Source organism: Camelus dromedarius, chromosome 1 (genome assembly GCF_036321535.1).
Source record: "Camelus dromedarius isolate mCamDro1 chromosome 1, mCamDro1.pat, whole genome shotgun sequence".
NCBI lineage: Eukaryota > Metazoa > Chordata > Mammalia > Artiodactyla > Camelidae > Camelus > Camelus dromedarius.
In genome coordinates this window covers 42,945,994-42,960,240 of record NC_087436.1, presented here as the reverse complement: position 1 = coordinate 42,960,240, position 14,247 = coordinate 42,945,994, and the positions used below count along the sequence as shown (strand labels likewise).

The window sequence follows — 14,247 nt, the reverse complement described above, 5'->3', positions numbered from 1 at the left end:
TACGACTCTCAAGTGTGCATTAGAGAAGAGATGAAATAAGAGAGTGGAGAGGGAAAGGGTTTTCGTAATGTGTCAGAATGAGTCCACACGACTTTATTGCTCATCCTTTTGCCTTTACAGGCATAACTACAGCTGAACAGTCATTAGGAATTGTGTGGTGGTTTGTCTGCTCCAAGGGCATTACTCACCTTCAGGTCCCGATGGACTACGCCCATCTGATGGCAGTGTAGCACAGCCTCCAGGATCTGCTGAATGCAATGACTGCATGCAAACACCAGGGGGCGTGTGTTAGTTCCAAGCGTACACTCACTGTCTGTACACCCTCAGAGAGACTGGGTTAAGGTGCAGAACTAGCAGACAACTGGCATTGTATTCAAACATCTTCAGCAGTGTAAACACGTACTCAAGTAGAGTGACTACTACCTCAGAACAATTAGGATCTTGCCAGAAGTGAGCCAAAATGTGGGTCCACTTGTCCCAGAAAATCCATTTTGAAAGTATTTCATTTAATTCAGCAGCTCATTTCCTGGGTACGATTCCTTGCAGGAAATGAACTGGAACACAACTATGATTTTTAAAGTTCTGTGCTCCACCTCGAACCCACACAGAAAAGCTACTTCCTTATCCTCTCCCATTTTTCCAGTATCATTCCAAAGCTGTCACATTAGCAGTCAAGGCACCATTAAGGTTAAATTAGGATACATAATGAATTTTTGATAAATCATTAACTTCATGTGCTTTAATTTAGCTGGCAATTATTATCTCTTGCCTGAGGGTTCATCAGACTCAAACGGAGCAATGCGTAACCAGTTGTTCTGCTACAGCAACCCATGGTCTCAGAACAGAAGTGGTGTTTAGATCTACAAGCGGACATACATCACAGGCCAAGTTCATCTCCAGGCAAGTGCTGGACATTTCAGGAAAGCCTCCCCGCCTCAAAACACCTCTGGTTGTTTACTGCTCGGAAACTTAACAGGTTGTGTTCTTAATACTGTCCTCCCCTTTCTTCTGTGATGTATATTTAGCCTGTAGATGAGCAAACTGAAAGAGGCATCATGCAGTATCATTTCATCATTTAGTCATTTTAGGGAGAAGTTGGGAAAGGCAAGGGAACCGTTTTAAACACCCACCCTCTGCCCTTTCCCCAGAAAACCCAAAAAACAAAAAACCTCCTTTGATTTAGATTTATGGACTCCATATACTGACCTTCAGGTCCCTGTGAACTATGCCATTTAGGTGACAATGATTTACACTTTCTAGAATCTGCTGTATACAATGACTGTAAAGATACAAGGGCAGAATGGAAGGGAGAACATTTTAAAGGCACATAATCACATTTAATACAAAATAAAATGAAAGTTTGAACAAAACAAACAAACAAACAAAAATTATATTTTCTCACTTTTTTTAGCTTTACATTGGAATTAAATAATGCTGAATAAAGCTAATTCTGGTTCTAACAAAAATGACATCCAACATAGAATTTGTGACATGTTCAGACAAAACAATTTGAGCTGTGTTTTTTTTTCATTACAACTCTACAAATTAAATCATTTGTATATGGAAGCCAAAATTTCCATATTCAGGGAGAAAATTTTGTAAATAATTCCCACAATGTTTGGGGAAAATTCTTCAGCTACACAAAATTTATGGGCATTTCTCATACACATCTAAACTGTTTAAAATCTGAGGTCACAATTAAACATAGGTGTTGAAACAAGAGGGTAAACACAGATGAAGTGGCAGGTGAAACAAGGATCAAAAAAAAAAAAAAAAACAAAAAACGGAGGGAGACATTTACCATTTTGACTTAGGAATGGTGCTTCTTGTGTGATATAATAGGAAAACTAGTGCAAGTCTCCAACAACAGAGGGAGAATTTAAAGTAAACCCCATGGCACAAAACAAACCCTTCTTCAGTACAGGGATACTCTGGGAAAAGACTAAGAACTTACAAAAACAAATAAAATTTAAAACCCCCTGGAGCACTGGTGAATGTTAAACACATTTCCATACACCTTACTGAAGGAAAACTTTTGCTTATTACTATGTTAAAATGTAGAATTTATGTTATTGTTAGTGAAGGCTCATTGATGTCCAACAGACTGCTAATCAGAGGGGAGAAATCACTGATGGGCACCTATAAGGTTCCAGGAGCTGTCATCTGACGCACAGTAGCATAGAACAGATCACACTGAAGAATTCTGTACAAGGCTCAAATGCTGGTATATACAGAGCTATATCCATTTAAGGGTTAAGCAAATATTTTAATGAGGCCATTTTCAATCATTTAACGTACAAAATAGTATTACTCCAAAGTAAATTCTTGAAATAAAAAAAGTGATCACCGTCTAATCTTTTACAATGTACATGTCAAAACTGATCACAATTGTGATTTTCTAGCTCTTACTCCTAACTCTCACCACTGAAAGAGCCTCACGTTGATTATTTTTAACTATACAGTTTTTTGGAGTGTTGGTAATTATTTGTTAAATCATATGACTCTTTTCCCTTCTATAATAATGTTCACTTTTATTTAGGAATATTTCACTCTCTCATATCAAACCACAGCTTATTATGGCTTGAAACCCATAAGTTATTTGGCCTAATGAATAACAGAAAATAAAGAAGTAAATAATTCAGATTAAATAAACTTCACCATTTGTTCCTAGTGAGAACAGACTCAATTCTTAACTTCTTAAAGACTAGCACTAAATAGTCTTTTACAAATTATTTCATGCTTGTAGTTGGGAAGAGAATGTTTCCTCTCCTTAATTATGGGTGGGATCTACCCTAAAATGTATCCTATTGTAAATTCCAAAACTTGCTATAAGCATGCATATGAAATGATTCAACCCACAGGGCCTATCCTGTGATCTGTAGGGCTGTTCAATAATGAACATGGTCTCTATTTTAATTTCAACCAATATTTTCAAACACAACAGCAACTTGTTTAAACATAACTTTGAAAAGCAAAATAAATGAAATTCCCTAACCTCTTTATTACCTTGATTAGAGATTACTCCTTTGGCAAGTGGGCAAATAACTACTTCCAAGGCTGTTTTGAAGCCCCTTTTCAGAGGCCTGATGTGAAGATTGGGCCATAAACTGAACAAGTGATGATTCACTCATCATAGGATAAGCAATATGGAATTTCTACTTGACTTTGGCAGTAAAAATTCCATTAAAAGATTAGTCATGTTCAGATAAGATTCACAAAATACAGTAAACAATAGCACTAAAACAAGAAGACTAATTAGAAATTTAGAAGTGAGCCTGTGTATGCATGTGCTACTCTGGAGGGATGGGAACCTTCTGTCAGCTGCCAGTCTCCTGAGGGCCAGGCTATAGGGGGATCAGGAGCTTTTGGAAGCTCTGACAGCACTGGAGAACAGGCACGTACGGCCGTCAGTAACTGAATTTACAGACCATCTCATTTACACTGTTAATAATGAGCCAATCACTCACGGCTAGATTTTTCAAAATACAACTACAGAATATACACATAAGAAATGCCAACAAAAATTAATACCACACAGTCTAAGCAGTATTTAAGCAAGCAGATTAATGTTACTTCACTCCAAAAGCACTGCCTTTGTGTAGCCTACGAAGTTTCAAATTAGACAAAATGTTAGTCACTTCTGCAAAGATTTTGCCAATTAACAAGATTGGAAAACCCTCTTGAACCCTCTGAAATACCTGAATAAATATTTTTCAAGTGAGAGTTCCAAGGGCGTTAGTCAAATTTCCAGAGTTAAACAGCTCATAAGGCTTTAAGGAGACCACTGGGACTTTTGGAGTCTGTTCATTTTTATGGTCTCTGATTAGCCGTGGGCTATTCACGGCACTTTCTGTGATGATGGAAATGCTCTGTATCTGCTATGTCCAGTCAGTAGCCACTAGCCACTTGTGCAACTGAGCACTTGAAATGGGGCTAGTGCAACTGAGGAACGGAACTTTTAATTTTAATTGATTGAAATTGAAATTAAATATGTGACTGGTGGCTACGATACTGGGAAGCCCAGCTTCTAGAGATCAGAGGATTTCAATTTTCATCTCATAACTTTGATAAAGTCTGTACTTTTAGCAGAAGTCTTTCCTGTTAGGCTTTTTAAAATAAAATATGCATTCTAACTATAGACATCAGATAAAAATAAAGTTTAGACCAGATTCAGAGTTTTTTCTTTTCCTTCAAAGAATCATCTTGGAAATCCTTAAGAGAGAGAAATATCAATTGAGAGGAATTCATCATGAAAAGAAGTCTAAGATGGTATTATAAAATTCTCATAAATCCTAAAGTGTCATGATACATCTGTAAAGAGATATACTGAGCAATCGTCATCTGAGTGCTGAGTCCTGTATCTTGCCCAGGGCAAGCCACTTACCTGGCATCGGCTTCACTGTAATATTCTCTCGCCACTATGTCTTCAAACAGTTCACCTCCAGTGACTCTGTGAGGACAGACAAGATATTCACATTAAAAAAGAAGAAAATACTGTATAGCACAGGGAACTATATTCAAAATCTATGAAAACAAATAAACACATGCATATGTATGACTGAGATACTATGCTGTACACCAGAAACTGACACAACATTATAGACTGACTTCAATAAAAAAGAATGCAAAAAAAGAAAAAAACTAGTCATCAACAGATTTGTACTTGCGATCATATAGGATTTTTGTTTTCATTGTTTTAAAAATTATTATCAAAACAAAGTATATTAAAACATTATGAGACTTCACAATGGTCAATTTATATTAATCTAAACATTTCCATCTTTTCTATTTGTATCACTAGGTCCTGAGGACATAATTTTCTATATACCAGAGATATATTCAGACCTATCTCTTACAGAAAATGGTTTCTATGAAACTCTTCAATTCTCCAAATATTTAGTGAGGTCTGATAAAGTGTGTAGAGCCGTTTAGGAACATTTTCTGAACAAAAAAAGTGATGACACAGATCGTGGCTGTAGAGTATGAGTCTGCAGGCTGTATTTCTCTGGAGGGGCTCATTTTTAAAATGCAATGAACATGCCTTTACAGGCTAGAGATGGTCTTCCAAAATACACACCACTTTCGGGCTGAGTGCATGATTTTCTTTGTAGAGCACTCCAGTTTCCTTTATGTTCCATGTTTTTGCCAGTGAACTAAGAGTCAGGGTCTTGGCAATGACCTGGGAGGCAGCAGTGATCCCTTGGCCAACTGGGAAGGAGCTGCATCTGCCTGCCCTTAAGTGAAGACTTTCCCACATCTCAGCAACTGGATTTGGTTCCTCCAGGAAGTTCATTCACACCATGGACTTCAAAGCTCTTGAAACACGGAAATGTAACTACCTTTGGGATTAATTTCTTTTCCAGGTCCAAAAGATTACTGCTTTGGGGCTAGAATTCCCTAACCAGTAAGTCTTTGGCTTAGGCTTTTTTTTACCCCTCACTTAAAAAATGTGTTTTTAAATTTTAAAGTCATATTATTTTGTAGTAAAATTTTAAAAATATGGAAATGTGCCAAATTTTTCCCTATCTCTTTACCCAATTCCACTCTCTGGAATAAAATAATTTTAACTTTATGTGTATCCTTTCAACTTTTTGTGTATCTTTTAACATTTATACTTTTCCCTTTGTAAACAAAGAAATACTTTTCTCACTGAAGTGTGATCATGCAATAATTATGAATTATTAGGCTAATTGCGTTTTTCATTTTACATTAAATCATGGGCACCATTTCATGTGAGAAGCATTTTTTCCTATTTAAAATAAGTAATGTGTGTTGTACACACATACACACACATACATACATTTGCATCTTTGAGAGTATTTATAGCAGATAAAAGTACAATTACTGGGTCAAAGAGTATCCACATTTAAAATTTTGTTTGGAAGACAAAGCAAAATGCCTTCCAAAATGGTTGTACTTCCAACAGTGTGAGAGTGCCAACAGGCCCACATCATTACTAATAATAGTCATTATCAATAAATGAAATTGCCTACTTAATTGGAAAAAAATTATCTCATGTTAGTATGAATTTGATTATTGGTGAAATAAACCATTTTCTTATGTATTTATCAACCATTCCTTCCTCTACTATGACCTGGCTTGATTTTAAAAGAAAATTTTTGCTCTGGAGTTTTGTCTTATAATAATAGCTAACGTTTGCTGAGTGCTTACGTGCCATGCAGTGTACTAAGCATTATATTAACTGATAAATTCTCATAATTTATGATGGGTTTTACCATTAGCCCAGTTTATTGATGAGAAAATGGAGGTACAGAGAGGTTAAGTAACTTGCCCAATTTCACACAGCCTTAGGTGGCACAGGTGGGCCATCCACTCCACAGCCCGTGCCCTCAGTCACTACACAGCACAGCTTTTCCATAATTACACTGGCTGTATGTCTAGAAGTTTAGAAGGTATGAGTCATTTGGGCAAGTATAGGGTGAAGGTATAAAGTTTGGTGTATGTACATTATAGAGTGTGAGATAAAATTACTCGAGTTTTTTGTTGTTCTTGTTTACTTTTTTGTTGCAATAAGTTCTGAAACATCATCAAATGATAACATGCTCCAGAGACCACCAGTTATTATTCTCCTCTACATTCTCCTTTCCTAATGAAAATATGTGATACTAAAAACTGCAAATGTGTCCGAAAGCTTATGCAACTTTCCCTCCATCTCCATTGCATTCTGGATATTTATAAGTCCTTTAATGCTGAAGTTACTATTTTCAATTCTATTATTTTTACAGACAAAATGGACCTCTTAAAATGATCACTTAAAGCTTCATATGGGTTTATTATGAAATCCATGGCTACAAGTACATGTAATTTCATTTACTGGCACAGATAGGTTTTACTCTCAATTAGAACCTATAATAATGATGCAATCAACACAATGTGCTCTAGACAAATTATAATACAAAGTAATTAAATACTAGAGGGAAAGCACTTCCAACAAATCCATTATTGTCTCTATAATGGTGATAACAATTTTCTGGTATTTCTTTCCTTTGAATGTGACTAATGTAGATATGATATATATTCATATTTATCTTTGTTTTTGGCCACAGGTACCTAGAAAATCTTTACATACTACAAATAAAATTGTTAGTGTTTACCATTGATTAAAAAGCTTATTGTCAGTAATAAAATTGCTACTGCATATAGTTATCTCCTTAACTGCATTACGTATCCCATGAGAAATGTCAGATTATAAATCACTGGGATCAGGACTTACATTGATTGTTGTTACCTTAGCACCTAACTCAGCAACTAAGACATAATGTTTGGTCAATTAACGAATACTGAAGTAATGATTAAACGAATTAACCAAGTCAGAAAATCATGCTACCCATCTATTGTCAGTCTAGACTTTACATGTGCTTAAAAAGGAAAAAGAATCACTAAAATTTAGCTACATATGATGATAGATTTTATTTCTTAAGAAGTTTATATCTGAAGAATATTAAAAAGTCAGGTGTAACTATTAAATTTAAGGGGTATAGAGGTTTAGATTAGATAGTAAACTGTCTGACAGTACTCTCGCTCATTTTCTAGCATTCATTTTTCTCATTATTCAATAACATCCTTGTGCAAATGGAACCACTTTATCATTTTTGCTGTATGTGTGATAAATGTCCAGAAAGGAAAAACATGGAGTCATAATAGAACACACTGCCTTAAAGAGAAACTATTGAATTTTCTAACTTTAACACATTTCTATACTCACATTACTGTTTAATGAAGCACAAAATTAAGCAGTAGTGATCACACATTTTTGAAAAATTTTAGTGTGCTTATGTGAAGTCTCATACAGCATCACAAATTAAATCAGTACCGTGAATAAACTGTTAGATTAATTAAGAGTCTTTGTGAATAAACTGATTCTGCTATAATATGAGGCATATCAATTATATATTTGAAGCATTAATTATCATTTATGAACCTCAAGAACATTAGGGCTTAAAGGAAAAAGAGAAGCTAATTCTAGAAATACGAAAAGATGAGACTCCACATATCAAAAAGATAAACATTTTTGTTGTTATTAATAGGAATGCTGGTTCATTCTGTGTTATCCAGCAAGAATGAATTATTCTTACTCCTAGTATACATATTTGTGAGTCATATCAGAAATGTGTGAAAGGAGTTTCATCTTGCATAAAACCCTTATAAAATTTCAGGAGGATTACAGCCTCGACTATGACACTAAGCAGCTGCTAGAGTCTAGGATGTCCAGACTGGACTTTGGAAGACAAAGTGGGCCACATTAACCAGGAACCAGCACTGACATAGAGATGAGGACCAATGTCCCGGAAGGCGGGGCAAAACCCAGGAACCTCAGGCTGTAGGCACATTGGTAAACAGGAAGCCAGACCAGGGCCCAGCTAACTTACAATGAGGAGGCAATCTAGCCAAGGCAGGGCCAGGAATGTCTCCAAGTAAAAGGACTAATTTCCCCTGGAACTCTAAGTATAAAGCTGAATAACAAATTCAGTGAGCAGAAGCCACCAGACCTGAAATTTAAGACTCTAGACAGAGACAGCAGGAGTCATGGAACAAAGAATCACCATGGTCAGATTTGTTGTTTGTTTTTACAAAAACATTTCATTAGCTGTTTTGCATTTAGGTGACTGGTGTGTGGTCTAGTGATCTCCAGGGCAGAGGCTGTGATGGTGATGTATTCGTCCGGGTTACCTGCACGGTGCCCAGCACACTGCCTTCCATATCAGTGAACAATAACAGCAAACATCCATTGGTTGCTCCCCACGTGCCAAGCCCAAGCACTGTTCTAAGTCTCTACAGGCTATAACAGAACCACCCCATGATTTAAGATGCCAGTGCTATCTCCTTTTTACAGATGACGAAACTAAAGTAGGGGAGGTTAAGGACTTTTCCCAAGAGCACAAAACACAAGAAAGAAAACGAGTTTGTTTACTCTCATTGTGCTGCCCTAACAGTTGTCCCTTGGACCCAATCTGGAGAGCAAGAGAAGGGCAGGTCAAGCATCTCTGGAGAGCCCAAAGGATTCTGCGGGAAGACTGGGAAGAAAAGTGACATAAAGGCATTCCTACTTACATTCCCTTTAATTCCCTGATTAAAGTCAGTTCAACTGCTGGTGAGAACTGCTCAGAGTGAAGCAAATCAGCGTTCATTAACTGAAGTGTTACTGGTTTTTTTTTGTCCAGACAATCCTTCACCATGTGGGACGGTCTCTTGAATGGCAAAATTATTAGCACCAAGCCACACTAGGTTCCAGGGGCACTACCCTGACAGTGTGCCAATTCCATTATTTGCAGTCACCCCAAGATTGCCCTAGGCACCCCAGTTGAGAACTACTGAGCTAAGGGGACAAAGTCTATGGAGATATAATTGAAAAGCTAGCACCACCTTCTAACATACATAGTCAACCAGGGGTGCAAGGGTCCTTTGGGCAGACATCTATGATGGAACATTGTATCTTCAGTACCTTACAGAGGGCCTGGCATATAAAAGAGGCTTGCTAAATCTTTGCTGAATCAATAAATGATTAAATGGGTGGATGAAACCGTAAGTATCAGTCCACAATTTTATTGTTTAACAGGTATTTAAGCTAGAATCTGAGGGTGAAGAGGCCTGTCTTTCGTATTATTTATCTACCAACCTCTAAACAAATCCTGCTGATTTTATCCCCAACATGGATCTTGAATCAAGACTTCTCTTCATCTCCACTACAATGTCACCAGCCCAGGTCATCGCTGTCAGACCTGCACTACTGCAGTAGCCTCCTAATTGGCACCATTTCCTTGCTTGTCCCTCTGCCATCAATTCTTCAGAGAGCAGCTTTAAATGTACATCAAATTTTGTCTCAGGCTTAAATGAAGCCCTGAAATAACTGTCCATTGCTTTCCCAAGCAAAATCCTGACATGACCTGCCTGTCTTCTGACCCTCCCCGGAGCCCCTCTCCATCCTGTTCCAAGCACAGTGGCCTTGCTCCGGTTACTCAAGAGCACCAAACTCCTTCCCATCCCTGGGCCTTGTCACATGCTTGTCTCTCTTCCAGAACAATCCCAGTCTGTCTACATTTACTACCTGGTGAGAAAATCCCTCCTATTCTTCAAAATTTGGCTTAAGTTTTATATTCTCAGACCTCTACTCATTTAAGTTATCTCACCCCTTTAGAATCTTGTGTCATTCTTCATAACACTATCATCATTATAATTATGTGTCTGTGTCCTCATTTGTTTAATGTTTGTCTCTCTACTAGTACTGTTGCTCTGAGAGGGTAAAATCTGTTCCTGCTTTTCCACTATAAAATAACAAGTGTTGACTCATAGTGCCTGTGACAAGCTCATTAAATGCTTGTTCAGTGAGTGATCCCAGGGTTTTATATTTCACAGAGAGCCAGATGTGTGGGATGATCACATATCAATGCCATAATGGTGATATTCCTGACATCGTATCACCTACTATTACATTTTATAAGAACACAGGGATCTTGCAGGCAGTCTTTCCCTAGAAATCATGTATTTCAGTTTTGGATCTTATAGTATCTTTCCAACAAGACGGAGCTTGTCTATGAACTAATCATGTCTGATCACAAATTCAGGAAGTATTTGTTGAATTCATTATTGAGGTACGTACTTGGATGAGAGGTTGAGAAAGGAATAAAAGCACAGTGTTTTATGATTCTAGGAAGGTAATGTTTATATTTCACTTTTTGAAGAACTGAACCCATACACCTGTTTTACTATAACTGAATACAGAGACCGAGAACATCTACATGTTCAACTTCTACTTGACATTATGTCTTTCTCATATGTTTAGAAACTTTCAAAGTTCTCGGTGAATGATGAGTTTTAAGATGAGTCACGTGGTGTAACCATGACATGAGCAGAATCAGCTATGACAGCCAGTTCTGATAAAGTGGCCATGGTGGGCATGGGAGTGGCTGATGTGAATTGGGGATGGAGGGATTCAAAACACAATTCTGGTCCATTGTTAACATCATTGCTAGTATCTTTTTTAGCTAAGATTAATTTATTATGTAAGTTATTTTCTAACTAAATACCTAGTTACAATGCTGAGGTGGTAGATTATCTGAGGTTGTCCAGAAATGATTTTCTGAATATATACTGTATGATGGAAATCAAAAAAAGCTGAGAGTTGCCTTTAATAGAAGGTCCAAAGAGTTTCTTATGGATTCTGATGTAGACAGATTTGCTGAGTCATACAATCACAATAATAAAACTAAGACAGGCCACTGGAACTGTCCCATTCAAAACCTGAGTCAAACCAGGAGGAAAGGCACCACACTGGGAGAGGCACAGTGTGGAATATGAGAAGCAGGACAGTGTATTCATGGGCACTGTCCAACCTGTGGTATTAAGCAGAGTGGGGAAGTGGAGTGGGGCCACAGGGTCCTAAATCCTTCAAAGGAGCACTTACTTTATTGTTGTTTTTCTGTCTAATCTCTGATTGCTGAATCCATCCTCTCAATAATGTTCTGGATTTCACCTTCTCTCATTTTACTTTATTCATGATCCCTCATATATCCCTTCTCAACTCTAAAACTCCTGCCACGTCTATTTTGCAATTTTCCCTTCTCAATCCACCTATCTTTCACAAATGCAGGTGAAAAATCTGAATCACTATTGAAAGTTCAGATGCTTAAAACTGTTTTTCCTACTCAATGACCATGAAAAAGCATGAATGAAATCAGCACTGCTAACCATAATTAAGGGCACATGGAATAAAGCAAAAGCAGAAACGGGATAGGTTACTTTTGTTCTGTTAATATCACAGGCCTCCTCAGGTCTCAGCAATGGCTGAACAAATCATCAGCCATTAAACTTATTATTTAATACTTATCTGTGTGTGGCTTAACAAGATGCCTTGATCTAAGACTGATTAAATGCTCAGCTAGTGTTTTGCCAAGATGTGCATATTAAAATGAATGCTTCCTAAAGGCAAGGAATAGATTGCAATGTTATGCATTAAAAAAAAGTTTGATACAAATTTAAATCACAATGATACCAACTCACACCCATTAGGATGGCCACTGCAAGAAAAACCAGAAAATAACAAGTGTTGGTGAGGATGTACAGAAACTGGAACACTTATGAATATTGGTGGGAACAGTGCACTACTGCTGTAAAATGGTCCACCTGCTGTGGAAAATAATATGACAGTTGCAAAAAAAAAAAAAAAACCCTTCAAACAGAATTACCATATGATCCACCAATTCCACTTCTGGATACGTACCCAAAAGAATTAAAAGAAAGGTATCAAAAAGATATTAAAAAGATACACCAAATTCATAGCAGCATTATTCACAATAATTAAAACTTGGAAGCAACCCAAGTGTTCATTGGCTGATGATGGGTAAGCAAAATGCAGTGTATGAAAACAATGAAATTCTATTAAGTCTTAAAAAGGAAGTAAATTCTGACATATGCTACAACAAGGATGAACTCTGAGGACATTATGCTAAGTGAAACAAGCCAGTCACAAAAGACAAATACTGTATAACTTCACTTATATGAGGTACTTAAAATAGTCAAAATCAGAGAGAAAGTAGAATGGTGGTTGCCAGGGGAAGTTATTGTTTAATGGTTGCAGAGTTTCAGTTTTGCAAGATGAAAAGAGTTCTGTAGATGGATGGTGATGATGACTGAACAACAGTGTGAATGTGCTTAATGCCACTTAACTGTACACATAAAAATGGTTAAGCAAATTTTAACGTTATGTATATTTTACAATAAAACATTTTTTAATCAGAAAAAAATAAAATGTTTGATGATAATAATGATGACATTGAAAAAGAATATAATCTAATGAAGACTAAATAATGCCATTTCCTATTCCTTTGTGGATTCCAGAGGGATTTGGAAAATTGTCCAGACCATTATTTTGAATGCTAACAAACAATTCTACATTAGCTAGTTGTTATTACTGCTAATTTGTTCACTTTTATTTTTCACTTTTAGGCAGCCTGGTCAAATAGAGAAGGAAGCGGCCTCAACATAACATCAACTGGTTTGTTACTAGCCAACTGTACGAGGTCATGTCAGGTCAAAATTCTTCTGTGCTGTACTTTGCCTATTCATAAATTGCAAAGGGAAAGGACAGCATTCCTCCTTATTCTGAGCCACCAGATAAGGGTTGTGCAATTTGTGTTCTACACAAAGGCACAAGCCAAGAGGGTAAGGGAGGGCTGTAATCCAGCTCTATTCCACCCTCTCCCAGCACAGTGCTCACACAGGAGCATTTTCTAATGGCACAGAAATACTAAGAGGCTAACAGTAGCTCTGTCCCTATTTGACAAAGTTCCACGAGTAATTTAGTTCACATTACCCCTGCTCACCAAGATATGACCACCAGGACCCCAGAACCCCTTTGGGATACCCAAGGACACTCAGTGAGGCAGCTGAAGTGTTCTCCTCCTGGGAATATCAAGTTTGACCTGTAGTGTCTGTGAGGTGTGAGCCATTTAAAAAATCCTTCATAAGTCCTAATGGAAATCTTAAAATTGAATATAAGGCAGTGCAAGCTGTGTTTGGAGATCAGCAGAACTGTTTGCCTCTCTCACATCTTATCATAGAACATATCGTTTTTCACTTGGGGTTGGTCTAAGGGGCAGATTATCATTTCAGCAGCTGATGACTTGCAGCTACATAGCTTTGCACCAGGCCTACTCTGAGCTCACTGAAATCCTGCTTGGCACACGCACATACTTTCTGAGGATGGATGAACTGATATAATAATTCACTCAACTCTCCAGAAGAAAAAGTTACAATTGACATCACAGTGCCTATGCCTATAGAAAAAAGAAAAAAAAATTTTGAAAAACTAATAATCTATCAGGTAGACTGTGGTGAGTGCCTTGTTGAGACATTAGGCTCCTCTGCCAAGCATGGGCTCTGGTCCCTCAGATTTCCATCCAGTCCCTAGAGCTGAAGCTGGACCCACACCCAAATGTGTAAGACACTCCTGGAGGTGAGAGATCTGGCTGAAGAGAGTTGGGTACAGCCTGGACCCACAGTTTGGCAACAATAATCTTCAGCAGAAGATATTGAGATGTGAGATCAAAGGAGAAATATCTTTCAACACTCAGGTAATTGACAATATAAATTTTAAAATTCCATTCTTGTAATTACTACTTAATTTTCTGTTTCATCTAGTCGAGCTAACTGCTTACCCTAGCCACATTTTTAAAAGAAGTTAGTTTTTACATATTCTCTGCAAGTTTTTTTTAAAATAGTGAAGTCACT

At 37.3% G+C, this 14,247-nt stretch overlaps 1 protein-coding gene across 24 annotated transcripts in view; it reads right to left on the bottom strand.

Annotated features, from left to right (window-relative positions):
* Positions 1 to 14,247, bottom strand: part of CAMK2D (calcium/calmodulin dependent protein kinase II delta) — a 285,770-nt gene that overhangs the window by 83,415 nt on the left and 188,108 nt on the right. For 21 of the 24 annotated variants that reach the window (XM_031466965.2, XM_010981098.3, XM_031466975.2 and 18 more), the window contains exons 5-6: positions 4,385 to 4,450; positions 1,207 to 1,279 (exon numbers count right to left, since the gene is read on the bottom strand). In XM_031466965.2, the coding sequence (XP_031322825.1) occupies positions 1,207 to 1,279; positions 4,385 to 4,450 (139 nt within the window). Of the gene's footprint in view, positions 1 to 188; positions 709 to 1,206; positions 1,280 to 4,384; positions 4,451 to 14,247 lie in introns of those variants that run through there. The other 3 variants (XM_064479564.1, XM_064479492.1, XM_064479540.1) reach the window with 3 other exon arrangements.